At 43.0% G+C, this 27,517-nt stretch overlaps 1 protein-coding gene across 3 annotated transcripts in view; it reads left to right on the top strand.

The window, feature by feature from the left end:
• REPS2 (RALBP1 associated Eps domain containing 2) overlaps nt 1-27,517 on the top strand; it is a 105,708-nt gene that overhangs the window by 32,552 nt on the left and 45,639 nt on the right. For 2 of the 3 annotated variants that reach the window (XM_054849710.1, XM_054849729.1), the window contains exons 2-10: nt 2,447-2,570; nt 4,777-4,925; nt 6,428-6,551; nt 11,877-11,974; nt 14,547-14,685; nt 16,321-16,384; nt 18,102-18,244; nt 20,910-21,004; nt 25,868-25,937. In XM_054849710.1, the coding sequence (XP_054705685.1) occupies nt 2,447-2,570; nt 4,777-4,925; nt 6,428-6,551; nt 11,877-11,974; nt 14,547-14,685; nt 16,321-16,384; nt 18,102-18,244; nt 20,910-21,004; nt 25,868-25,937 (1,006 nt within the window). The remainder of the gene's footprint in view (nt 1-2,446; nt 2,571-4,776; nt 4,926-6,427; nt 6,552-11,876; nt 11,975-14,546; nt 14,686-16,320; nt 16,385-18,101; nt 18,245-20,909; nt 21,005-25,867; nt 25,938-27,517) is intronic. The other variant, XM_054849720.1, reaches the window with a different exon arrangement.

Raw genomic sequence — 27,517 nt, 5'->3', positions numbered from 1 at the left:
CAGGTGGGTGCCCACCTTTTGCAAACTGCCTTACTCAGTGCTGTCTCTTGTTTAGTGACCTTCTCTTGTAACAAACCAGGACCATGGACCCAGAATGAATTTCAGCTTAGTTGGAATGGAATGGAATGGAATATTTTCAGTTGGAAGGGACCTGCAATGATCATCTAGTCCAACTGCCTGACCACTTCAGGACTGACCAAAAGTTAAAGCACGTTCTTAAGGGCATTGTCCAAATGCCTCTTAAATACTGACAGGCCTGGGGCATCGACCACCTCTCTAAGAAGCCTGTTCCAGTGTTTGACCACCCTTCTGTGGCTGCTTTGCCCCAGGTTGTTGAATTTGTACACCTGGGACTCTCAGCAAGTCCCTGGCTGGTGGCTTCCCATGTACCTGCCGCAGTGGCGTTGTCCCCAGAGCTGTCAGGGTCTGGCGTGCCTGGGCGGTGGTGCCCATGAGGAGCGGGCTGGGCTGCAGCTGCGGTGCATGCTCCCTGTCCTGGGTCAAACCTGTCCAGCTGTGCTCCGTGCCGCTGCGTCGGGCAGAGACGGGGCCGCTGGTGGGGCTGTGCAGGAGTGGGAGGTGTGGGCAGCAGGAGTGAGTGAATTGGGAGCATCCAGGGATGAGAGGAAGGAACCTGCTTTGGAGTGCAGAAGTGGTAGCGACTGTCTGCCCGGCCCTCCCAAAACAGTGCCGGTACTGCGATGGGCTGTGCCGGCAGCACGCCCACGCCACAGGCAGGCAGCCAGGCGCTGCTCCCACAGCACAGCAGGCATCCACCTGTGCTGTCAGCTCCAGCCACAGGACCCCGGTAGGCTGCTGTGGGGGACCCAGTGGTGCAGCGGCACCTGACAGCGGCCATTGTTGTTCCCTATGGCGGTGGGGAGCCCTCTGCAACGCTGGGGTCTGCGCGGTGCCATCCGCTGAGGCAGATGTGATGCGCTCAGCTCCTGCCCGCACCCCAGACGGGGCAGCTCCTCCAGGGAGTTCCCCTCCGCCTGTTCCTCCGTCCCCGGCACACTCCCGTTTTTAATCATGCTTTGGCACCATCCATCTCAGGCACACGCCAAGTGCCCTGCCTTCCCACCGGAAAATACAAGAAGTAAGGTCAGTGACAGAGCAAGGGGAATAAAAAAAGGCCAAAATGACTTCAGGAAAAAAAGATACGTAGAGGAAAGGGAATGACAAACACCACTGGTTAATTGAAGCTGTCCTCATACAGAGAATCGATATCCCTCTTCATCAAGCAGTAAGAGAAAAGAAAGCTGCTTGATACATCTTGTGATCAAGGAATTAAGCTGTGCATCTCCAAAACTCACAGGAAGAGCCACAGCTCGTTCAGTCAAAGCAGAAGCCACGGGCAAAGAAGAAAGAGTTCGTTTGAAGATAATTTTCTTTGATTAGTAACAGTTACCATTCCAAATAATTTGTTTTTTCAGTAATTGTTTCATCTGACATTTTGCCACTCTCTGTGTGTGCGTGTATATACACATGAAAATATATTAGAAAAAATAGACTATTTCTTTGTTTATACACATGACATGGGAATAGTTTCTGTCATGCTGCTGTAGCTTGGGAGCAATTCACAGATGGGTTTTCTGGAGAGCAGCACTTGCCCATGAAGAACCAGCACAGCTCTACTGTCATCCTGCACACAGGTGATGCACCTCGCCAGCCAGGAGACATTGCTAATCTGGGTGTATTTTCAGGAAAACAATTTGGGGCTTCCCTTCACGTCTGGGGGGGATAGGGTTTTGTTCTAACCTCAACGGCTGAGGTTTGTCTGTGAACATCTGGGAGCTCCAGGCATGCGAGAACTGGCGCCTGTGCTTAAAACCTGCTGATAGCTGTTGTTTGTTTAGCTGTTGTCTGAGTGCATGAACGTGGAGCCATTTGCTTCATAGATGTGGCTGAGTGACACGAAGAGTGGAGTGTATATGTAGAAATCAAGCTTCAGTGCTGAAACTGTGTTAATTTTTCACAAAGACAAGTGTTCTGCTCAAGTGGTGCAGTGGGGTCTTGAGATGCATTTATGTTCCAGTTACAGTAATTGAACTGTTGTTGTAAGGGCTAGCATTAAGTGCAATTTTCTGTGAATACCGTAGCTTCTGCGATGGAAATGTTTTACTGGACAGTGTACTTACCAAGCTATCGTTTCACCTGCTATTAAAATCCTACATAGTATGAAAACCCCTAAGTTGTTGCAGGATAGCAGTGTTACCCAGCGATGCTTCTGAAGAGCTTAACGACTGCCTGTCTCTGATATACGAAGGGGAATGTGATCAGGCAGCAATGTCCTGAGTTGAAACAAATACGCTTAATAGAAAACTTTAAATACAGCAAACATTTTGTGTTTTTAAAGACTTTTTTTCTTTGTTTATGTAGAGCTGTTTACGTTTTCTGGAAGAGTGAAATGCATTTAACCAACAACATGTCTTTTCTCTCTTAGATTACAGAAGTTTGTGGAGCCAAGCGCGTGGGTTATTTTGGTCCTGCTCAATTTTATATTGCTTTGAAGTTAATTGCGGCAGCGCAGTCAGGGTTCCCAGTACGGATTGAGAGCATTAAGAATGGTAAGTAGCAAATTTTGCTTGCAGTGCTATGCACTTGTTTCTTGCTTTCTTTAATGCTTGTCAGCTCTCCACAGTGGTAAACTTTTCTTCCAATGTGTCTAAGAAACAATTGTATTTTGAGGAGCAGAGACAGAGTAGAAGGTAACGCTACATTCTCTAAGTGACTAGTAGAAAATTGCAGTGAATTACATGTATGGCAAAGCTGAGATGACATCCCCCCTCTGGAAAAGGCGTTTCCAAAGGAATGGCACAAACGACAGCTGATCAGTGCTGGGGACGCATTTCTCTCTCGCCTTCAGCCTCTAATCTTGACAGCCATCCAGAGCGGGAGCTGATAGCTGCTTTGGGTGCAGGCACATTGTGGGGGGGTGTGGGCAGGTCAGGGGTCCCCGTGTGCAGGGCAGCTTGCAACACTCATCTGTTTTAGGAAATAAATCTGCTGAAATAAATGGGTAATGGTGACAAAATCATAATGCTTCCTATCGGTAGGTATGAAAACGTGTATTAGATGTAATTTAAAAGAGCTTTGTTCTTCCCAGGGAATTGACAGTAATATTAAATGTACCATTTTTGATGGAGAAAAATGCTTCTTAGAAGAGGCTTATCAAACTCAAGCGGTGAAGAGAGAAAGCAGGTCCCTTCTAGCTGCGAAACCTTGATAGTGACTAAATGGAAGGAACTCGATGTTCTTGCCTCGGTGATGCATGCCCTGCCTCAGCAGGGCTCAGGCTTCAAAACACGTGGCTTTTCACTTGGGCTTGAGCCTGAGCAGGTTTGAACCCTTAGCTCCAGCATCCTGGGTGGGTGTTTGAACTGTGCTGTGGGGCTGTGCTCCAGGCACGAGTACTGAAGGCAGCGATGCAACCAGCCATGAGGTCAGGGAGGAGGTAGGAAAGGCAGGACCTACCCACAGCCTCACAATCGGGTCCCAGCGCAGTTTCTGCTCTGCTCTCCATGCTAAGGGCAACGAAATGTAAAATTCACCTACGTTACAAAGCACAGGGAGGGGGTTCCCAGCTCTGCCCCATCCCAGGGGGTCGAAGCCGGGCTGGCAAGCACGTGCAGACCTGTGTGAGCTGAGCTCCTGCGGTGCAGAGCTCCCAACCAAACAGAGGGGATCGGATGCAGCCGGCACGGTTCGGTTCGGTGCCTCGCTGGTGGGGGAGTTTAAATCAGGGGTGAAGTGGGGCCGCCTGGATTTGTCTGTTGGTTTTCCTCACTGACAGCTTGTGCGCTCTCTCTTGCATTGCGGTCCTTTCTAAGGATGTTAATTTGAAAAAAACCAAACACCCCAAACCCAACAAACCAAATTAGAAACCTGAACTAAGTGAGATTTACTGTGTATGTTTTACAAGTCCAGCATCTGCAAATAATCCACAAATTTGAGTGAAGAAGGGTACTTGCAGTCCTTGTATTGATATCCTGCTTGCTTACTGTTACTGAAACGCTTCCGGTGCTAATTACATTTTCTCTGGAAATGTATGAATGCCTTTAGAGTGGGGTGAGTAATATGCACCAAACTCCCAATCAATTTCTTTTTCTTCCTGGTCATAGCTGTAGGTATAAATGATTACAAAGGTAACGTATGGCTTTGCTCGGTTTTGAGCGTTCTGTTAATTTTAATTGTATTGATCTTTCAGGGTGACTGTGCACAAAAATAAATAGTGTTTCTTCAAAATAATCACAAATTGTCTTAAAAAGTGACAAAGTGTCACTCTTCTGCTCTGCAGAGCAGACACGACACAGGACCTTTTGACACGGTCATCTCACCAGGTCTTGGTGTGATGTCTGAACCTTACCATTTTTAATTTGTTCCTTTTATGGTGGCAGCGTTGAGGATACTGTGATCCTGACTGATTAATTCATCAGTCCCGCAGTTTCTGTGGGAAAGTATTCTTTTCATTACAGACAACGTTTTGAAGGCAGGAAATGAGTTTGCCACTTGCTTTAATAATGTGCACAAGGCTTATTTCTTTCTCTTTGCATGGACAGATTATATATTAAGCTAGTGAATGTAGCTTTGTGTAACATTCACATTTTTATTAAGACATAAAATAATCATAGGAGTTCCACATTTATAAACGTTAGAAAATATAAATAGCACTCTTTTATGGATAAACTTTTCATTGGTTTTACAAGGCGGTACTGTGTAAAGTACTTTTAATGTTCTGTAGTCTCAATTTAATTTTTCTTTCTTTTAATGAAGAATTGCCTCTGCCGCGGTTTATGGCACTGACAAATGACGGTGAAGTACGTTACGGGACTCCAGCAGAACTCCATGGAGTTAAATTTCAGGTTCCACATGCAACTTTGGAAAAAAATTCCTACAAAAGAACAGATGAAGGGGACAAACAGGTAACAGGCCCGTCTCCTTCAGGCCAGTATGTCGTTATGCATGCTCCCTTTGGGTCCAGTCCTGTAAATGATTACACTCACGTGGGCTTACTCAGTTTTGCAGTACTAGACAGGAGATGAACTCCTGGCGTGCAAATAATCCCTATCGGGGCTGTGCTCTGATTTTGATGCATCCCAGTTGCATCCCTGAAAGGAATTTCTCTATATGAGCTTGTATAAAGCTGTCAGCCCTGTAATATTCTGTATAAGTTCTTTCTGTGTTGTCCTCCTACTTAGTCCAGTGCTGTTTGTTGGAGAGGACTAGGAGAAGAGCAGCAAATAGGAATCTATCTGCCTGTGAAATGGAACGGGAAAGCGAGCGATTTGTCATGGCCACTGTGATCCTTAGTCACTACAGAAATACTCAGTTGGAGAAGAGATGTTGAATCACAAGGCTATTTCTGGGTGGGATAAGGCCACCAGGTTTTCTTCCCTTCTAATCTCCCCCAGGAGCAGCCCAGAAGAAATCTGCTTTTCTTTTGTCCTTGGTGAAACATCGTCCCAGTGTCTGTTGTTCTGAGTTGCCAATTTAATAAAGCTGGCCGAGGGAGATTCGTATTCCCTGTATTTGGGAGAGTTGAGAGCGCTTATTCACGTACAGCACAACCTTGATTTGCATAATTTTCCCCAGGCCTGACACCTTCTCTTCTGGTACCGTATCAGGTCATGTTGTAAATGCCTGGCAGCAGGCATTTTATCTTCCTGTAACGCGCGCACACGTTTGTCACACGGTGCGTCAGCCTGAGTAACCGCGTTCCCAGCCTGAGGTCAACCAACGGGAACGAGCTGATGACAAGATACACGGGTGGAATAAGAGGATGAGGAAGCAGAGCATGTATGCCTATCTGCCTGTGTGTACTGACACTGAAGCAGAACACTGCCTTCAAACCCCTGGCTCCATCTAGGTTATCTGTGTTGTGTTATATTTTCCTTTTTATACAGTAAATTGTTTCAAGATCACATCTTCTTCTTAAACAATCTCTGTAATTCAAGGGAAAGAGAAAGCCTTAGGGTAGTTACCCAAAACACCTACAAATCCACAGAGTGCTTAAAATACTGATTCGGAGATTTATTTTAATTTTTGTAAGTTTTTTCCTATGAAAAATGCTCTCCCACAAAGAATGTACTCAAACTAACTAGCTGTGTTATGTAAATTAAAAGATACCCACTCACATTTAAGCCTTCTGCATACACTTCTTCAGGCATCTTTGGAAATAAAACATCTTTAAGCTGTTCACTGTAAAGCTTTGCTATGACGTTGCCATGCTTTACCCCTAGAAGGCTCAATACCAAATTCTGTCTTTTGTTTTTTAAGGAGCCTTTTCTTGGAAATGAAGGGCCTGAGGGAGCTGCAGTGTTTGTCTCTTCTTTGTCTGTCATGCTGTATGCGTTCGGATCGCTGTGCGGGGTTACTTGGTCGTTGTGTTGTTGTCTCATTTTGTGTTGACATGTTTTTGAAATAGGAACCCAAGTCTCCTCCGATGTCTCCAATCTGCTCGCCTCCTGCTTCTCCATCTACGTACCAGAGAATACCCCTAAGTTATGGATATGGTAAATCTAGAAGTGGGCTGGAACAGCAGCATGGAGGTAGGATAAAAATTGAGATGTGCACATTGTATTATTGTTTTTTTTTAATTTCCAGAGCATGCAAATTTCAAATGCAACTGACAATCAGCCTAATGATTTTAAAATTTAATTAGACCTGTATTTTGGAAAACGATTCAATCATCTAATTTTATTTTGATTGTTCAATCTTGTTTGCTTTCTGGTAAATTAGTTAGATTTATGTGTCACTGCTCACAGATAAATGCTAATACCTAATCTCTGACAAGACTGTGTGCAATATATCCCAGTGACAGAGTGTTTGTGAGTATATATATTCAGGGTGCATGATGCTTTTGGTTTCATTAGAGGGGAAGAAAAGCCCACTCCTGATTTCAGTAGCTGCTATATTAGTTTTCAGATTGGCAGTGAACCTTCTTTGCAGGAAAGGGTAATAATCTCTTGGGTTTCATAACAGAAATAACAATAGGAGATGAATATAAAAGCAGTCCCACGATGTCACTTAGGCAAAACATATAAAAATAAGGCACTACATAGATGCTCTGTCCTTGACCTCACTGCCGTTAGAGTAGGTGGCAAAACGTTGTGATTTTAGTAAGCGTAGTGGGGCAGGAGCCAGTTTTACTAAGGCTTTACAAGCTCCTGTTAATAGTGAGGCGCCCATGCTCTCCTAATTGCAACATCTGGTGGCCGAGATGGTGGCAATAGCAGGCATTGGTGTATACCATCCCTCCATCATCCCTCCTGCTTTCAGTTAGCATGTTTGCACTGAGTGAGGAATGGAGCATGCCAGTTGTCCTCATTTACAAATGAGTGAAAAAACAGAGCTATTGCAACATTTTGAAACTCAATGCAGCCATGATAAGAATGTGTTCAACATTCTCAAGTGGCCTTCACATGAAAATCATACCAGTACTGAGTCACAGGTTCATTTGCCGGTTAGGTAAACTGCTGTTTGCTCAGAGACGGGATTTTTACCACCGCACCCTTGGCATAACTGAATAAAATGGGGATGGATAAGGAGCCGACCGAGAGCCTATGGGTCAGGATTAAAGGGAGGGCTGGGGCAGGGGACATCATAGCGGGGGTCTGCTACAGGCCACCTGACCAGGGGGACTGAACAGATGAAGCCCTCTATAGGCAGACAGGAGCAGCCTCACACTCACAAGCCCTGGTTCTTATGGGGGACTTCAACCACCCTGACATCTGCTGGAGGGACAACACAGCTGAGCGCAAGCAATCCAGGAAGTTCCTGGAATGTGTCGATGACAACTTTCTCCTCCAAGTGATAGAGGAGCCCACGAGGAGAGGTGCCATGCTGGATCTTATTCTCACCAATAAGGAGGGCCTGGTAGGGGATGTCAAGCTCAAGGGCAGCCTTGGCTGCAGTGACCACGAAATGGTGGAATTCAGGATCCTCAGGGCAGGGAGGAGGGCGTGCAGCAAGCTCAATACTCTGGACTTCAGGAGAGCAGACTTTGGCCTCTTCAGGGATCTGCTTGGTAGAATACCATGGGACAAAGCCCTGGAAGGAAGAGGGGCCCAAGAGAGCTGACTAATATTCAAGGGTCACCTCCTCCAAGCTCAGGAGCGATGCATCCCAACAAAGAGGAAGTCAAGCAAAAACACCAAGAGGCCCCCGTGGATGAACAAGGAGCTGCTGGGCAAAGTCAAACAAAAAAAGGAAGCCTACAGAGAGTGGAAGCAAGGGCAGGTAGCCTGGGAGGAATACCGAGAAACTGTCCGAGCAGCCAGGGATCAGGTTAGGAAAGCCAAAGCCCTGACAGAGATTAGTCTGGCCAGGAATGTCAAGGACAACAAGAAAAGCTTCTATAGGTGTGTTAGTGATAAGAGGAGGACGAGGGAAAATGAAACCCTCCAGAATGAAATGGGTGACCTGGTTACCCAGGATATGGAGAAGGCTGAGGTACTCAATGACTTCTTTGCCTCAGTCTTCACTGGCAAATGCTTGAGCCACACTGCCCAGGTCGCAGAAGGCAGGAACTGGGAGAATGCAGAACCGCCCACTGTAGGAGAAGATCAGGTTCGAGAATATCTAAGGAACCTGAAGGTGCACAAGTCCATGGGACCTGATGAGTTGCATCCGCGGGTCTTAAGGGAATTGGCGGATGAAGTGGCCAGGCCACTCGCCATCATGTTTGAGAAGTCCTGGCAGTCCGGTGAAGTTCCCGCTGACTGGAAGAGGGGGAACATAACCCCCATTTTTAAGAAGGGTAAAAAGGAAGACCCAGGGAACTACAGGCTGGTCAGTCTCACCTCCATGCCTGGCAAGATTATGGAGCAGACCCTCCTGGAGACTATGCTCAGGCACATGGAGGATAAGGAGGTGATTGGTGACAGCCCACACGGCTTCACTAAGAGCAAATCATGCCTGACAAACTTGGTGGCCTTCTACGATGGGGTTAGAGCGTTGGTGGATAAGGGAAGGGCAACTGACATCATCTACTTGGACTTGTGCAAGGCATTTAACACTGTCCTGCACGACATCCTTGTCTCTAAATTGGAGAGGCATGGATTTGATGGATGGACCACTCGGTGGATAAGGAATTGGCTGGATGGTCACACTCAAAGAGTTGTGATCAACAGCTCAATGTCCAAGTGGAGAACGGTGACGAGTGGTGTTCCTCAGGGGTCGGTACTGGGACCAGCACTGTTTAACATCTTTGTCGGTGACACGGACAGTGGGATCGAGTGCACCCTCAGCAAGTTTGCCAACGACACCAAGCTGTGTGGTGTGGTCGACACGCTGGAGGGAAGGGATGCCATCCAGAGGGACCTTGACAGGCTGGAGAGGTGGGCCCGTGCGAACCGCATGAAGTTCAACAAGGCCAAGTGCAAGGTCCTGCACGTGGGTTGGGCCAATCCCAAGCACAAATGCAGGCTGGGCAGGGAATGGATTGAAAGCAGCCCTGAGGAGAAGGACTTGGGGGTGTTGATTGATGAGAAGCTCAACATGAGCCGGCAGTGTGCGCTTGCAGCCCAGAAAGCCAACCATGTCCTGGGCTGCATCAAAAGAGGCATGACCAGCAGGTCGAGGGAGGTGATCCTGCCCCTCTACTCCGCTCTTGTGAGACCCCACTTGGAGTACTGTGTCCAGCTCTGGGGGCCCCAGTACAGGAGAGACATGGAGCTGTTGGAGCGAGTCCAGAGGAGGGCCACGAAGCTGATCAGAGGGCTGGAGCACCTCTCCTATGAGGACAGGCTGAGAGAGTTGGGGTTGTTCAGCCTGGAGAGAGGAAGGCTCCAGGGAGACCTAATTGTGGCCTGCCAGTACCTGAAGGGGCCTACAGGAGAGCTCAAGAGGGACTGTTTATCAGGGAGTGTAGTGACAGGACAAGGGGTAATGGGTTTAAGCTGAAGGAGGGTCGATTTAGATTAGATGTTAGAAAGAAATTCTTTACTGTGAGAGTGGTGAGGCACTGGAACAGGTTGCCCAGAGAAGCTGTGGCTGCCCCCTCCCTGGAAGTGTTTAAGACCAGGTTGGATGAGGCTTTGGGCAACGTGGTCCAGTGGAGGGTGTCCCTGCCCATGGCAGGGGGGTTGGAACTAGATGATCTTTAAGGTCCCTTCCAACCCAAACCATTCTATGAATCTACGATTCTATAAAACAGCGATGGTTGACTTCTGAAATAAGCAACACTAGCAAGGTTGTCTTCTGGTACAAGTCATGTTCTGCTGTGGTGAAGAAGACGTGGCGGATAGCCCACACCCTGAAGAGCCAGGCAGGAGGTGGCCATCGGGAGCAGCTGAGTGTGTTACCTGTCGTGTACTCTGCTGTTTTCTGGGGCTCTGTGTCCCTGATCTGTCAGCACTATGGGGGATGGTACTTAGGGTGGGTGGGTTTTTTTGGTTTGGTGTGGGGTTTAGTTTTTTTTCCCCTTCTGAATTTGGTTGCAACAATAACTTCAATGAAATTTCTCTTGGAGTCGGCAGCTGTGCAAAGTGAGTAGAGGCAGTAGTGTCCAATCCAGCTGTCAACTTCTAAAATTAATTATTCAGCCACTTAAAATTTCAAGGTGATAAAATCCTAGAGGTGTAGAACACTATGGTTATCTTCTAGAAAGGGAATTTCTCCACTTTTCCAGAAAGGGAATCTCTCTTATTTTAATCCCACTGGCAATACTTCAGCCAAATGTGTTCTCAGTGGCGGTAAGCAGGTAACATTTTATGGCCCATCCTGTACCAAGTGCCAGGCTCACTGACCTACTGGTTCTTCCAGTTTTCTGAAGACAACTGGAGAGGGTGGGTCTGAAAGCCGCCACAGCGTTGGTGTACGCGCAGGAGGTGCTAGTGCCACAGCACTGTTGGGTACTGCAGGTCTGACCTCAAACCGGACAGCGTGTCCTCAAGGGCAGCCCTTCGCTTTGCAACCGTGACTCTATCATTTTTTTTCTTGATAGTTTTGGAAGTTTTTCTTGCTAGCAAACACACAGCAGTGTGGCCTTGTGCCTAAATCTCCTCTCCAAGGGCATCTGTATGTTTCCCAACTTCCTTCCTGTGTTTTTTTCTGAAATTAGAACTTACTTATCCAGGCATAAAAATAGATACCAACACAGGATAAGACCACTCAGGAAAGCGAGGCAGGTAGGGGTATAATTTTTAAGGTCTTCCTGAGCTCAAAATTCTCAGCTCTGTAAGGGTTTGCAAGTGAGTTGCCTTTGTGTTTGCATACTTGACCTATTTTTAAAACATTGTTCTTAAACGTGCTGTTGTGTCACTGCTTACTATATTTGCTGCAGTGGAATGTAAGTGACTTATTTTAGCAAAAGAAGAAGTAATTGTTACTTTTCTTTACTAGCTTTACTCCAAATAATGCCAAGTGGTGAGTCATGTATTTTGATTTTCAACAGAAATTAGGGAAGGGGGAAGAAGACTATATGGAAAATTAGCGATTTATTGTTTGATAGCATTGTCAAAGCATATTTTTTTTCAGCTCAGTTGAATTGTTTCTTCTTATTTGTAATGCATTCTTTTGCTATATATGGCTCTAAGTATATAAAATGTATAAATGTGTAAACAGGCTATATAAATATCTATTTCAACATGATGAACAATGATTTCTGTTATGTAGTAGTATATAACTGACAGTTTCTATCAGTAACGTCTGAAGAAGAATGATGTAATGTGAAAGACGAATATGTGGCTGGAATTTTGTTGCAGATGAAATGGACTTTGATGCTATGAAACTAGGTTCACTTGGTAGATGCTTGATACTGTTATAGGTTTGCAGACTAGATTCTTGACCTTGCAGTATTGTTATTTCCTTTAGCCTAGTAGAATCTTTTAGATTATCTTTTCATTTATGTACTTTATTGTAAATGTCTGTAGCTCCTTATGAAGTCAGACACCCTACTCACCAGCAAGATGGATCATCATCAGGGAATTATGGAGCCAAACCTGCACTCGCCTGTTCAACTCTTAATCGGGTAATGAATCGCATGGTTTTCTTTAGTAGTACTATTAATAAAACTATAATAGAGAAATAATAAAAAAAAGAGGCAGAAGAATTCTCACTTCAGAAATAAAAAATGTTCTCCATGGTGTTTTTAGACTAGAGGCTGAAGCGTGCTTTTTTAGTATATGAAAAAGAAAAAGCCAAAGCTGATGGGAAGGAGAAATTAAAATGAATAATCCAGTTAATTAAATTAAGTAGAACGAAAAGCACCAAACAACGTAGATAGGGAAACTAGACTGAGAATCTTCAGTTCAAAAGTAAAAAAAAAAATAATTGAGGTTATCCTAGCAGAAGTAAAACATTTTCATTTAAAATATATGAGGTTTCACAGAGATTCCTGCTTGATTTAGAATGCCGTCTGTAACGCAGGCACAGAATCTATGGCCTAATATTCTGCATATACTGTTTTGTCACCCCAGTTGGTTAAATCACATCTCAAACAAAATAAATTAATTTCTGGACATTTGTTTTCTTTTATGAGATGGGTCCTATGTTTTCCTGCTGGTTGCAAAAGCAGATCTTTCTGATGTTCCAGTATGCCTGCTGTGATTTTATTATGCAAGCAGGTAGTTTGCCCTAAGGAAGGACAAAGCTCTCCTAAGGGAGAGCTTTTCCTAAATAAGCAAGACTCAAGAGACTCTAGCTTTTCCATAGTGCTTAGCACCCCACACCCATAATAAAATGTTACCCGAGCCTCAGGAAAAGATCTGCAGGTAGCGTCACATAATTTGTGCTAACTTGAAATGAAATTGGGTGCTTTTGTGCAGCACTTTGAAATGAAAATTAATTTACAGCTTTACGATGTTGCCTGTTTTGGGGATTTTTTGATCTATTTCAGAACTGCTGTTTTGTGCTTGATTGTTAGGAAATGGACAGCAATGTCAGAGAAGGGGTTGCGGAGCTGGTTGGAGCCTGGTTGTTGTTCATTCTTGCCCTCCCTCTATAAAAGTGTTGTCATCCAGGCCGAAAGCATCTGAAATACTAAGTCATTCCAGTTTAACAAAGACACTAATCGTACCAGCAGCCCTCTTCTAAACACCACCACCCGACATACCAAACATACAGACCTCCCTTAAACAAGTCAATCAGAAAGCAAAGACATAAATGAATAAAATATCCTTCTCCTCCAGAATTTTCTTTTTCCTGAGGGAGAATTTTTACCTAAACCATGAGAAGTGGCAGAAGGTCTAGGGGTTTGCGTGTCTCCCTGGCTGGGCGTGATGCGTGCTGAGTTACCTGCGTGAGCTGAGGGTCCAGAAGTGGTATAGCTCTGTAGCTACAGCACTACTCTTAGACTAGATACACAGTTTCTTAGCAAAGCTAAATTTTTATGCACCGTGCTGCATAAATACAGCTTCAGGTCCTTTACTGGTTCTGTCCGTTTCAGGTGTACAGTGTGCAGTTCAGGGTTGTAATGCATGGCAGCCAAAACGAACCCCCAAAATGAATCCAGAGGTAATAAAGTATCCCTTGGACTTTTCTTCTTCTGGTCAGCAGTAGCAAGATTTCCTTTTTCTTTTATCTTTGGTCATGTAAAACTTCTTTAATTGCATGGGTAAAGATGAAGTTCAACAAGGCCAAGTGCAAGGTCCTGCACGTGGGTTGGGCCAATCCCAAGCACAAATGCAGGCTGGGCAGGGAATGGATTGAAAGCAGCCCCGAGGAGAAGGACTTGGGGGTGTTGATTGATGAGAAGCTCAACATGAGCCGGCAGCGTGCGCTTGCAGCCCAGAAAGCCAACCGTGTCCTGGGCTGCATCAAAAGAGGTGTGACCAGCAGGTCGAGGGAGGTGATCCTGCCCCTCTACTCCGCTCTTGTGAGACCCCACCTGGAGTACTGCGTCCAGCTCTGGGGCCCCAGTACAGGAGAGACATGGAGCTGTTGGAGAGAGTCCAGAGGAGGGCCATGAAGCTGATCAGAGGGCTGGAGCACCTCTGCTATGAGGACAGGCTGAGAGAGTTGGGGTTGTTCAGCCTGGAGAAGAGAAGGCTCTGGGGAGATCTAATTGCGGCCTGCCAGTACCTGAAGGGGCCTACAGGAAAGCTGGAGAGGGACTGTTTTATCAGGGAGTGTAGTGACAGGACAAGGGGTAATGGGTTTAAGCTGAAGGAGGGTCGATTTAGATTAGATGTTAGAAAGAAATTCTTTACTGTGAGGGTGGTGAGGCACTGGAACAGGTTGCCCAGAGAGGTTGTGGAGGCCCCATCCCTGGAAGTGTTCAAGACCAGGTTGGATGGGGCTTTGGGCTACGTGGTCTAGTGGAGGGTGTCCCTGCCCATGGCAGGGGGCTTGGAACTAGATGGTCTTTGAGGTCCCTTCCAACCCAAACCATTCTATGATTCTATGATTCTATACTAATATTAGCTTCAGCTTTAGCAAATAAGTAGGGGGGTGGTAATCAGCATGGATGTTTCTGCTTCTCGTCTTTTTTAAAGTATGTGTCTGCAAATAGAGTGAATCTGGTTTCCTGAGGCGCCCAGAGACCCACTTGGCCCTTTTGGCTGCCCCCCGCCTGTGGCCGGTGCCAGTGTCCCTCCCTTCAGTCTCTTTCAGCGGAGCGGGAGCAGCAGGACAGCAGCGCCCACTACTCGGATGATCCTTGGAGGATAACGGAGGAGCAGCGAGACTACTACGTCAACCAGTTCAGGTCCCTGCAGCCTGACCTGAATTCCTTTATTTCAGGTAGTTTTTACCCAACAACACGTGTGTTGAGTAGAGGGACCAGGTTGAGAGGTGCCAAGTGTTAAGTAGATAAATTAATTCTTTTTTTTGTCTCTTGAGTGATTTTATAAGAAAGAGTTGATTGTGTTGTCTTTATAAAGGCAAATGACTCAAAGAGCTAACCAATACTGCGGGCATTATGTTTTTTCCTAAATAACCTGATTTTAGGAAAAGAATTACATCTGAGAGAGAGGTGTTGTAATTCAGTAAAAATTGAAATGAGCTCTCACTCCAAGGGACTGTATTTGTGGATCACACTTGCAGTGTATATTGAGGTGAAAAAACCCTTTAGGCTTGTGCTTCCTTTCCAGCAGAAATGTGGCAGCGTCCATGTGATGAAAGAGAAGCATACTGTTAACTGTCCTGTGTGGTCAAGCCTGAGTGTTTATGGCTCTCAGAGACTGAGATTTTGACCTTTAGGTGATTAAAATCAAATCCCGGAGAGCACACACGTGGTAAAAGTGTTAACAGCGTACCAAGATTGCATTTCCATCCTGAATAGGAGGATCAGGCTGCTTGTGAGAGGAGTTGCTGCGGGTACAGTGGTCTGGCAAGGAAGATGTCACAGGTTTTAAATTGAAGCAGTTTTATTGCGCCTTGCTCTATTACTGGGGTTCAGGAGGCTTGGATCCAGCCAAAAGTTTAAATAAATTACCTGCTGCTGACAGAAATTAGTGTTTTACCAGTTCTTTTCCTCAGTTAAGATCCCTTAATATAATTTGCTTGAAAGAGAAAATGATTGTTCAACCACATGGTATTTCCTCACAGATTTATATGTGTCTGTAACTGTGTATGTATGTATATATGCATGTACAGCCTCTCAGGTAGCTGTGCATTTTCCTTTATGTTGAGCAAGATTCTCAGGCAGTCCTTGCACATCCAGAATTACTGTTTCTCAACAATAAATCTGAGGTTCCACAGCATCCTAAAATAATTAAGGTGTAGCAATCTTTGCTGCAGGGCGATACAGATGCTAGAAGTTTGTCCAGGTTTAAGAAATTACTTGAGATATCTGTGATTGAAAAATCTGTCAGAAGTTATCGAATATTTAAGTGCTATCCCTGGTTGAGAAAGTTCCTGAATCACAGGTGGTCAGAGGTTGTGCGAGGATGCCTGCAGCAGGACAGTAGCTATGTGCTGTCTGAATCTCCTGGGTTTTTTTGTTTTTCTTCTTTTTTTTCTTAACATTTGAGCCACAGTCATGGCTGAAGCAACGTCTTGGGAGAGCAGTGCAGACACTACAGCACTGTACTGCCACACACATGGCTTCTGGGTGAAGCAGAGCCATTTGTGTCTGTTATTTCATCATTGGTGACATACTAATTACACTGGTTAGAATCACTAGTACTGAAGCCTGTTTTCCTTTTATTTATTTTTCCCATATGGAGGGAATGGGGAAATGAGGTCAACGGCTCTGTCTGGCTTTCACTTATTCACCAAGAGACAAATGGTCCAACAGCTATATTAGCATCCAGTTAATCTGAGCATCTCTCGGATGTAAAGTAAGCAGCTGCTTCTGGTGTGGCAGCCCTGGCCAAAAGTAAATAATTGGGGAATTAATTTCCAATGGGTTGATAAGGCACACTTTCCCAACAGGTTCCATGGCAAAGAATTTCTTCACAAAATCAAAGCTGCCCATCCCAGAGCTTTCTCACATCTGGTAAGTACTGTAATAGCATTGGGGATGTGTATCCTGTTTTGGTTTTGGTTTGGTTTTTTTTTTTTTTCCAAAGATGCTTAATTCAAGAGTTCTTGCTAAATTTTGAAAAGTGTCTTCAATTATAATTACTGCTCTTATCTCCAGAATCACTTTCAGGCCCAAGCAGCAGGGTGCTCATTGATCTTCCTGACACGCTTGTTTTCTGTAGAGATGTTCACCTACTCAGCAGGACTGGGACGGTTTGAGCAGCCATCTAACTAAGAGCTGTTCTTAACTATAGTGTAAGCAGCATCATTAACTCAACGCACTGACATTTTTCATGAAACGACACAGAAGAGAAGCACCTCTGGAATATTTTAGATGTGGTGTTGGTTTTATGTTTCCGGCTGTGTTTTGTCAGAGGAGGCCTAATTAATGCCTAATTTTTAGTAAGTACCACTACATAATTCATCAGTGCTTTTGTAATGAACCAGCACACTTACTTTTAATGAGCTTATTTAGAAACGATTGCAGATGGAACTGTGCATGATTAAATTTGACAAGGATTCTGTTATATTTTCATAAACAACATGGTGCTTTGTAATTCAGTGTCATCCTTGCATCTCAGATAGGAAGAACAAGCAGTTTTAAACGTTGATCAAAAATGCTGATAGAAGTTTTACTTTTATATATGCTTTTCTGAAGAGAGATGAGAAGAAAAGCTTGCAAGAGCCTAAACATCCGTCGGGGTCAAAGAATATGCCTGGAATCTTTTCAAAGTGGGTTGTCACTTGTGAAAACAAAACCAAAACAACTGAAGAAACATTGTGTTGGGGGAAGTGAATATTGGAATTTAAATTTAAGATTATTTAAGAAGCATGGATTAACCCAATATGTTAACAAAACACATTTCTATTGCTGACACAAGTTGTTCTCTGTGCAAAATTTTAAGAGAAGTATTCCGTTCTAGTAGATAATTATAATTTTGTGATGTGATTTATCAGGTTGGGTTGCTGTGTTAAACACATGCGATGTTTCAGTCTTTGTTACTATAACCTCAACAGCTTGAAAAATGCTCATTACTTTCAAAGAGCAGGAAGTGAAATGTTTATTTATTTTAGTCTATGTGCTCATGATAAAATAATGCTTATTTCTTGCAAAGAGTTAATTTATGAATTTGAATTCTTGAATTTCTGAAGTTTTATTGATTGAGAAGCATCCTAGAATTAAAGACAGAACAGCTTTAGTGAGCAGTTAACAGTAACATTTAAACTTGTCAAAAAGCATTTATTTAGCTCTTTTCTTGAGGCTGGTCCCTGGTGCTAAGTAACTGAAGTTACATTGCATACAGTCCATTTTTAACTTTATCTGCTTGCACTGTTTAAGATCCTGCATGGATTAGCCAAAACTAGCTAAAAGTTCATTTCACCCTTGGAAGTACAGGATATGTATTTCATGTTAGAATATATACATACCATCATATTGTGTGGTATGATGGATAACAAAAAAATATGCTTTATTAAAAAAGAAAAAAAATGACAAGTCACTATTAGAAAATTAGCTTGCTTCATTTTTCCCGAGACAAATGTACAGGTTAGGATCAAGTGCAAATGGCGGAGATGCTTGTCTAGTATTAAAATAGCCCTTCTCAAAGTTGCATTTCTGTCTCCCGGTGATTGCACACGTATGTTTCCCTGAGGTAACAGCTTGGAAAAACGTGTGCCTGTTGTACCCGCAGGGAGCTGAGCGACGTGGATTGTGACGGGGCGCTGACGCTCCCAGAGTTCTGTGCCGCTTTCCACCTCGTGGTTGCAAGGAAGAATGGTTACCAGCTGCCGGAGACGCTGCCGGAGACGCTGCTGCCCGAGTACCTTCAAGCAGGTAATGTCCCTGTGGCCGGTCGCGCTCCTGTAGCCATCTCAGAAACCCAGTATGCACGTGACACAGGTTTCGTTGTCCATCCCGCAGGTAGGATGGGGTTCTACACTGCGTAATGGCTCTCCAGTTCATTTTTAATGTGTGTGTTTTTAATTGTGCTTACGAGGCGATTGCTGAAGAAGGGATGTATAAAAGCACAAAATAGCGATGCAAAGCGTAGCAGTTACCTGCCTCTTAATGTCTGCCTCTCTGCTCCAGTGGGCTTCAGGTGCCATTATAGCTAAAGTGGCAGATGATCACCTGCAGCAAAGATAACCTAACAGGACTTCTCTTTTAACTCTTTCAATGATTTTTCCCTTAAGTACCTGTCTCTTGAAGATGTGTTGAAAATGATACCAGACTGCTTTAGAACTTCTTATGCTAATATATTTTGTTAGACGTGGTTACCGGTTCTATCAAAGGTTGAATTTTTTTGTAATTCATTTTATGTAATCCACAGATTCTTCTGCAAGTAATCTGCAGTAATGACAGGGGGCTTACAACAGTTTGGGTAGCCCAAGGATAAATTAATCCAAAATACAACATACCTCAGTAACAGTGTGCAGTGAGAGACCTGCCCTTTCATTTGTTCTCTTCAGTTATGTCTCTTTTAATTACAAAAGAACATTGAAATACATACTGTTCCATCTAAAAAATGTGCATGACTTTCTAGGGCAAGGAGGATTAATCACAGATGATAATTACAGTACTAAGGGATAATATTTAAGACCTAATAAAATCTCCATTAAATTTGATGACACTGAATATATTAAAAGACAGGAAAAGAGCAAATCAAGCTGTAGTTAGGGAAATTAAATGTTCACCCTGTATCAGATTTGTGAAGTAATTTCTCGTGGAGTCATGTTCCTTATAATCCACTATCTTCATATCCAAGGGGAGAAGCTCCTGTAAAACCTGCACTTCCAAGTCTCCATCACTTTTAGTCTCTTCTCATAATCACAACTACCCTTTTCCCTCCAGGACCACCACTTTGTTTGTTACTCTCACGCCTGTTCTCATCATAAATTAGATTATAAGCTCCTCCATGCAGGTTCTTGTTGGTGTGTCTTCACGTTAAGCCTTTTTTGGTAAAACTACAATTGAAATGGCTATCCCTAGTAGGAGGGGATCATTCTGTCAATGGCAGGAGGAGCATGGTAAGCTCTGGTTGTTCCCTGGGAGTCCTCTGTTCCCCTAATTTGTCCCTTTCAGCACTGAGGTCTTTACCATTTTCTTACATGATTAGCGTTTTGTGTGTTGCACACAACCAAGCATTTCAAGCTGATCTAGGTGGAAGAGGTGAAAGGACTAATTGTTTGTTGTGGGCACTCTAAATACCGCAGCTAATATGCTAATTCTGGTTAGCACGAGGAACTGAAAATGTCTCGTGCTTGTTCTGCTGCCTAGTCAGGATTCAGAAATCTGTCTTTTGAAAGACTTGTTTTAGTAAAAAGCAGAACTTTTTTTTTTTTTTTGGTTATTAGGAACTTGATGAAGATTACTAGAAACTGTTTTCATTAGGTTGTTGTGTTAGTTTCAGAATGAGGCAGAATTTGGTTCAAGTGAAGTATTTGTGTTTGTTAAGAGTGTTAAAGCTTGAAATAAATTGACTTGGAGCGTAAGAGCATTTAAGAATGAATTAATCTTGCTGGTTTTATGGCTTGTTCTATAAACTAGAAGCAGAGGGGCAAATACTGTCCTGGCACAGCTCCATTGACAATTTGACCCACCACCTTCTTTTCTGGAAGTTTTTATTAAAACAAATTTACAGAATCCGTAAAGCTATTTGCCCTGTATGTAACCCACTGTATTGTAAATGAAGACAGATTTGCAAGAGCTTAATTTATTCAGATAAGCCAGACGCTAGCCAGAAACTCGAAATTTGGCCTGAGAAGTGGTTATTCTCTCAATACATTGATCTTAAAGGAAAACTGTTTTCTAGCTGTTAAGACAGATTTATCTCAGAGAAACTAATCCCAGAGTGGTATCAGCAGAAGGACCTGAGTTTATGGAATAGAAATGAGGGTTTTGTGAATATTGCTGTGAGAAGTTAGAGTTGGGTTTTTTTTTTCTTTTTTTTCCCCCTGCTCTCAATGCTGTTTAGTTGAAGAATACCAAATGGTCTGCACACCAGCAACTATTGTCCTTGCTTTTTACTGGCCTTCAATTTTAGTGTGTAATGTAGATTCTACTATACTTTTCATTATTCGAAATGTCAAAAATTGGAGTTGAATGTTTGGTAAGTACCTTTAACGTTCCTAAGCCAGCAATGTATAAACTATAAGGCCAACTAAGTCAATACTGGACTATAAGGAGGAAAAATGCAAATAAGCAGTTGTAGTTTGGCAGTTAATGTTTACTAAGAATCACTTTTCCCAAATTTCACCATTATTTCTACAACAGAAATTATACGTTATCCCTTTCGTGACACTGAATCAATCAAAATACAAGATAGATTTTCTTCATGGTGTTTGTCATCTGTGGCACATAGATCAGTTCTGATACGTAGAAACGAAGAGCAAAATTATGCTGGAACGTGTTTTTAAGAAGTGTGTATTAACCAAAGGCTTGGCATGTCTCTGGGTTTTGTAGGGTTTTTTTTCTTTCTTTCTTTTTCTTTCCCCTGCAGCTTCTTTGAAGCCCATGCGTGACTGCGCACTATTTGATTCTTATTCTGAGTCGTTGCCAGGCGGTCAGCAGACTCGGGACTTCAGTCGGACGGAGGTAAGAAGGCATAAGCAGGGGAGTCAGTTACCTCACAGAGTAATAGCCCAGCTTCACAATGACTGTGGTATGCCTGGCAGCAGAACTGCACATCTTGGAGAGCACTTTAGGTGTGTCTTGAGTTTACCATTAAGCCAACTTAAACCCCTCTCACAGCTATTTGTTCAGTGTGTGGAAAGGCTTTTCAAGAGATATTCCCACAAAACAGAGTTCACAGTAGCAATGGAGGGACTCCAGCCTGGCGCGATGTCGGAGCCTGCGCAGGGACATACACCTTACCTGCTCGCGTCCCGCTGGGCGGCATTTGGCCCTCTGGCGCTGGAGCCGGTGATGCGGTGCAGAGCCCGCAGTGCAGGACGGGCGATGGCACGAGGACATTGCTCCAGTGGAACCTCTCCGGAATCTGAATTGGTTGAAAATGTCAGGCTTTGGGTGCAGACCTTGTTCTAGTCAGGCACTCCTGACCATGTGGCTCTTGAGTGTTTCTTCCATTTACGGTGCTCATTTCCACACTCGCTCCCCCAGTTTTGATGATGGGAAGAAAAATGTCTTGGCTTGTCCTGATTCCTTGTACTTTGCTTCTTTGGAGACTGAAACTATCCCAGATTTTGTACGGTGTGGACATGCATAGTTCTGTTCATAGTGGTTCAGTCTCCATTTTAATATCCAGCCTTTTCATAGTCTAAGCAACTATGATCTGAGGGTCTAGGTAGTCATTGTAAGGAGCCAGGCAGAGTGTTTTGAGTGAAAAATGGAGATCCATTGTAGCAATATTGCAACAGATACCAGCCTTGTAATGGAAGTCTGTTGCAAGCAAAACTAAATTAAGAAGAGTATATCACTGAGTTTAAAACCCAAAACTTTAAAGATCCTGTAAAGCTGAAGTAACCATGACCACTGACTTGTGCCTGGATATTGCAACTCTGAATATATACGCTGTGGGATTTAAGGGTTTAGTATTTAAGGTAGCGAATCAAATGGCAGACTGATTGCAAGAAAGGGCCCTTCTGATGCTGCTTCCAAGTTAAAAAGTAATGGGATGTCATGGCAGCTCAGCAAGGCTGCTCTCCAGTTATTTCCTCCCTATGCCTTGTTCTGGGGAGTTTCTGGGTCAGAACCCAGCTGTTCCCTCATCACATTCAGCTCGGTAGCGGCACCCCCAAACAGACTCTCCTGAGCTGCTACAGAGCGCAACGTTCACTTTGGGCAATGCTACAGCCAATGCTTTGAGCATCCAGTTTATCTTCTGGAACTGTTAAAATACATTGCGGTCTCCCTGGGCGGTATTGCTCTTTGTACAGCAGCTTGGCCAAAGCACAGCAGTCATACTGGGTTTGTTCCGGTAGCGTGGGCTGTTGGTACGTTGCCAGTGTAGGCAGGTCCTTTACCATAGTGGAACAGCCTTGTCCCTTGCATACAGCCTTATTTTGGGAGGGTGGTTTGCAGGGGGCCGAGAGATTGTGCCACAGACCACGCTGCGCTAGCACTTAATTCTTCACTGTGCGGTCCTGTGGCAAAGCTCAACAGTGCCTTGAGAGTCTGCCTCATTAGTATATATATGTGCATTGGTTTGCAATTTAAACAAGCATAAGAGGCAAAATTCAAGGGGATTTGCATTTGAAAACTCACGTGCTGATGTCAGCATGTGTATGTACGTATATACATAGCTCAATTTCCAGACTCCAGTAAGAGTCAACTGAGTATTTCAGTTTACTCACTGCATCAGCTTAAGATACTTGTTTTTAGAGAGTTATTTGTCATCTGCTTAAAAACTGTCACATCCCTGTTTGGATGGTTTTTTTGTCAGTAAGCAAGACCCCTGCGTGTCAGCTTCCCTTTTTCACTTGCATTTTCATGTGCATGTACAAATACACATGCATATATATAAAAAAGATATAATTAAATTACATTGAAAATATAAATAAATATATAATTACGTATCTTGTATACACATAATTAAAAAGCTTCAGTTTATGTAACTTCTTGACTTCGAGATCTACTTCAGTATCTCTGCGGTCTAGGGGGCCCTTGTTTTTGTTAGGATACTGGCTTCCCAGGTGATTACCCCGATATACAAAGTGGTCTTTGGTTATTGCAGAGTTTTGAGGAAGTTTGCTCTTTAGTAGCACAGCCTTTGGGACTGTGAGATGAGAACGTTCTTTTATATATTTCACAAAGCTCAGAAATCTTGCTTTCAGAGGTATCTTGTGTTTCTTAGAAATAAAATGTCATTCCAGTAACCTAACCAATACAATTTTATAATCTTAAAAAATGTCTGGGTTTTAGGCTCTTCTTGTTTGTGGTCCTTGAATGTATGTGCAGAGTAAGGATAAATCTAGAAGGAGATGATTTGCTAAGCAATTGAATTGTATGTTTTTTTGCTTTTTAGATTTTTCTGCTGCAGCAGAGATGACAGCAGTAGGAATGTTATAGTAATAATTAAAAAGCTGTAGAGGGTATACAGCAAAAAATGTAAAAAAAACCAAGCAAGCAACAAATCCCGCATTTTATGTTTAATTCTTAATTTGATTTTCAGCAGTTAAGCTTTCAGATCTCCTCTGCCTTATCCTCTGCACTCTCCTCCTTGAGACATTCTCACCATCACTGCCAATGGCTCACAGATTACTGTGCTGCCCTTGTAGTCAGATAATGTTCTTGGGGGAACAGCTGGATCTTCTGCTCCATTCCTAGGTTCTGCAAGGTGGCAGGATGTTCTGCAAAATCAGGGGGTTTTTATGGCTAGGTTGAAAATGAAGAAGACTGTAGCATGATTGCCCTCTGGCTGAGCATAGATAGTGCTACTTGACTAGATCACAATTGTTTGACTGGTTTTGCTCCATTTCTTCACTGTCTGGGTCCTAGACATGCAAGGCAAAGCTCTCAGTTTGTTTCAAGGCCTGGTTATTTTGGTCCTTTGTTGACCTCCAAGATTAATGGACTATAAAATCTCTTCTCAAAACTGAATTGAGAATGATTTTGACTTGATTTTTTTTTTTTTCAACTGATGTTTTTATGTTCAGAATTAATGCACTGAATGAGTATCTTTTGGAAGGTCAGTAATTCATCTCCCTTTATAGGAAGTGCAGTAATTCACTGTTGCAATTTAATTTGTAGCTTGGCTACTTGAGGAAATACAGTTTAGATACTTGATCACTATGTTAAAAATATTATATTATCAATGCAATCAGTTATCCATTATCTCCATGTCTTTGTCTCTTTCCACCTATCATCCATTCAGGCTGTTTAAATTTAATTTCAGCAGACCATTTTTACTGTGACTGCTGAACTACAGTACTGCAATACAATGGAAACAATTCTTGAATGCTTCCATAAAGAGAATAATAGCAGGAGACAGGTCACCTGAATGCTAGGCTTTGTTAAACTTACAAAATACACAAAGACTGCTAATGTTATGCTCCAGAATGAAAGGGGTGACTGCTTTTTGTTAACCAAGGAGGCTTTGTCTTCTCTTCTTTTTTTCTCAAGTTTGCCTCCCACTTTGGTTCTTTTTTGTTTGTTTGTTTTTTTGTTTTTTAGGTTTTTTCCCATTCCTTTGGCTCTTTTCCTCAAGCTTTCCGACTCTCATAATCTTAAAGATAAACCACAAGATTTTGCACTATATGCATAAAATGACTGACTCTAAACTCCCTCAGAAATGTCACGCTCTCAGTTCATTGAAATTTGTGAGTCATTCTATCCATTCAAGCATGCACTGAGTTAGGTCTTTAGTCTGACACTTTTTACCTTGGAGTGTGTTCCTATGGATGTGAAGTGTTTTGTTCATACATTTTCAGAGTCCACAAGCCATGTTTTTGCTGTGTTGCTTCCTCAGAAGCACTAGGGAATCCCACATGCAGCTTTATAAAACAGATCTCGTAGCCCTTTAGTCTGGACTTGGCCTTCTTGAATTACTGACTTGAGAATTTTGTGTATGGTAGGTTTTTTCTTTTTTTTTTTCTTTTTTCTTTCTTTAGATGCCTACAAAATCTGTGTTTCTGGATCCATTTATTTAGTCCCAATGGATTTCAGGCCATTTTTAGGTCCAACCTTTTCCATGCTCCCTGGGAAAAAAACAGCATCACTTAATAATTAGAGAAGCTTGGGGTTTCTGATGCTTGCTTTGTTGTTGTTTTGGCTGCAGAGTGTATCCCTGTTCTTACAGATAATGGAAGTAGAATTTGTTCCTGGTTCCTTCTCGTGAGCTGAGCAGCAGAAGTTACAAGAACAACAAATGCCTATAAGTCACTGCTGAAATAAAGGAAAGTTAAGGAATAAGACTGGGGAGAAGTTCCCTGTTTTCCCATCAGAGGCCTGAATGGGCCTCCAACAGACATGTTAATGAAATTTGGTTTTCCCATCTCAGTGACTGCATGTTGAAAGAAAAGAGTAGTTCAGAGATCAGCCACCTCAGCCAGAAGAGTTTAATTGCAGAACTGCTGGGCTGTGCAGCACAGCTGGAGTTTTGGCTAGGCAGACTGTTCTGATGGAGACTGTAACTCTTGTGAAGGGGCTGGAGAAGGTTTCCTCAACCCCAACACAGGTGTTGCACCCAGAGAAGAAAAGAAACCACAGAATGACATTGCTCTGTTGTGAGAAGTCTCTCCTAGCATCTAGTCCTTAGCTCCTTGTGATTCACTGCTGAAGTGCTTCTCTAACTGATTTCAGGTGTGGAACTGCTGTACCTTGATGAAAAGCAGAGTTTTACTGCCTTTCTGTAGGTCCTCTATGCTGCTTTATCTGACAAAGCAAATCCTCTTGAAGGGAGAATATCACCTTTATTTATGTTGATCTGTATTCTTAAATATTTGTGGAAACATGTGAGCTGTACCAATTAGTATAATAAATAAATCTTCTTTCTTTAAGAAGAAATCAGCTGAAGAAGTACCTGATAACTCTGCCCTGTTACAAGATGGAAAGAAAGATGACAAACAAGGTATTCAAATAAATAACTTTTTTTTTCCCCATTATGGGTTAAATTCTGTGTGTTTTTAGTAATACCATATATTTGCTGACAGAAGCAATGGTATGTTTAATATCTAAGCTGGCTATGTGTTTCTGTCGATTTAAAGAGACAATTCATTGACAGCAACTGAGTTGAAGACAATTAAATGGATGGGTTTGCTTCAAAATTAGCTCTATCATATGTAAATGATATGAATTGCACCTTCTCAAATATGTTTAGTCCTAAGGCAATTAATGCTGCAGTTCTTATTTTAACAAAGTTGTAATTATTATCAGGAATTTTGTAAGAGTAAAGACTACATTGTGCCAAATTTTGGATTTCCCTTTTTGCAGGAAGTAGCAACACTTTGAAATGAGTTTTTATTCCTATTAAAAAAAAAAATCCCTATATTTTCTTGCAAAACAAAAGTTTCAGACAAACTGGATTGAAAATACTTGATTCATTTGTTTCACTTGAAATCCATCAGCAGCAAGCCACATGAAACTGAAGTGATCTTTTTCCACTCAGTACCTTCTAGGGTTTCCAGAATCGGCACTGGATCATCACACAGTCATTCATTCCCTTTTCCCAGTCTTTCAGGTTCTCACTTGCTGTCCCTCAGTTGTGGAAAGAAAACAAGTTGTGGGTATTTTGTTGCCTAATTTTCAGAGTTGTGGATCATATATTACTTAAAAAAATTAAACACCTTGACCTCCCAGCTGTCTGCATGTTAAAGTTGCATCAGAGCTGTGAGACTAGGTAGTCCACATTCCTGAGTCACCTTCCACACTCAGGTGTGACCGAGTTTGGCAGATTCCCAGTGTCCCTGGTTCAAAGAAAGGTTGTCACGAGTTGACGGGTGTTTGTAACACATTTTGACAAGTCAGCATATTCCAAGAAATTAATGTTTTATTGACAAAGTTTGTGTTGTTGTGAAATTCATAATGAACCAGAGCAGGACTTGAACCTTGAAGGTTATTTCTTTGAAATGTCTAGGGAAGATTTACTTTTTACTAAGGGAATCTTTTTTGTTCCCTGTTTAGGTGAAGAACCTGTGCTTTGCTTTTTGTAGCTGACATGTTAAGTCAGATGGGAAGCTGTTTTGTTGCATGCAGTCCTTCAGGGCTGAAGATTTGCTGTATTTATGACAAGATTCCTAACTTTTCAGCCAACGAACGAATGCTCTTGTTCTACCATTTATTACTATTCTGACAAATGAAAGAGCAGATCGTTCTCCTGACTAAGGAGATCTCCCCAGAAGTAAAGAACCTGTAATTCAGGACTGTAGAAGCAAATTTTCCTGCATTTTCAAAACTCTGTATGTAAATTCTAGTGGAGGGTGTCCCTGCCCATGGCAAGAGGGTTGGAACTAGATGATCTTTGAGGTCCCTTCCAACCCAAACCATTCTATGATTCTATGATTAGCTCCACTCTGTCAGGTTATAGTATACTTAAATATGGAAGATAATGTAATTATAGCTGGATCCCAAGAACCAGACTTTTCCCATGTTTGATTTGAGAAAGGCAGATGGAGACGAGAGATTTCATTCCAAGTGGTCATATATAATACA

Source organism: Grus americana, chromosome 1 (assembly GCF_028858705.1).
Source record: "Grus americana isolate bGruAme1 chromosome 1, bGruAme1.mat, whole genome shotgun sequence".
Classification (NCBI taxonomy): domain Eukaryota; kingdom Metazoa; phylum Chordata; class Aves; order Gruiformes; family Gruidae; genus Grus; species Grus americana.
This window is presented reverse-complemented; position numbering and strand designations above follow the sequence as displayed.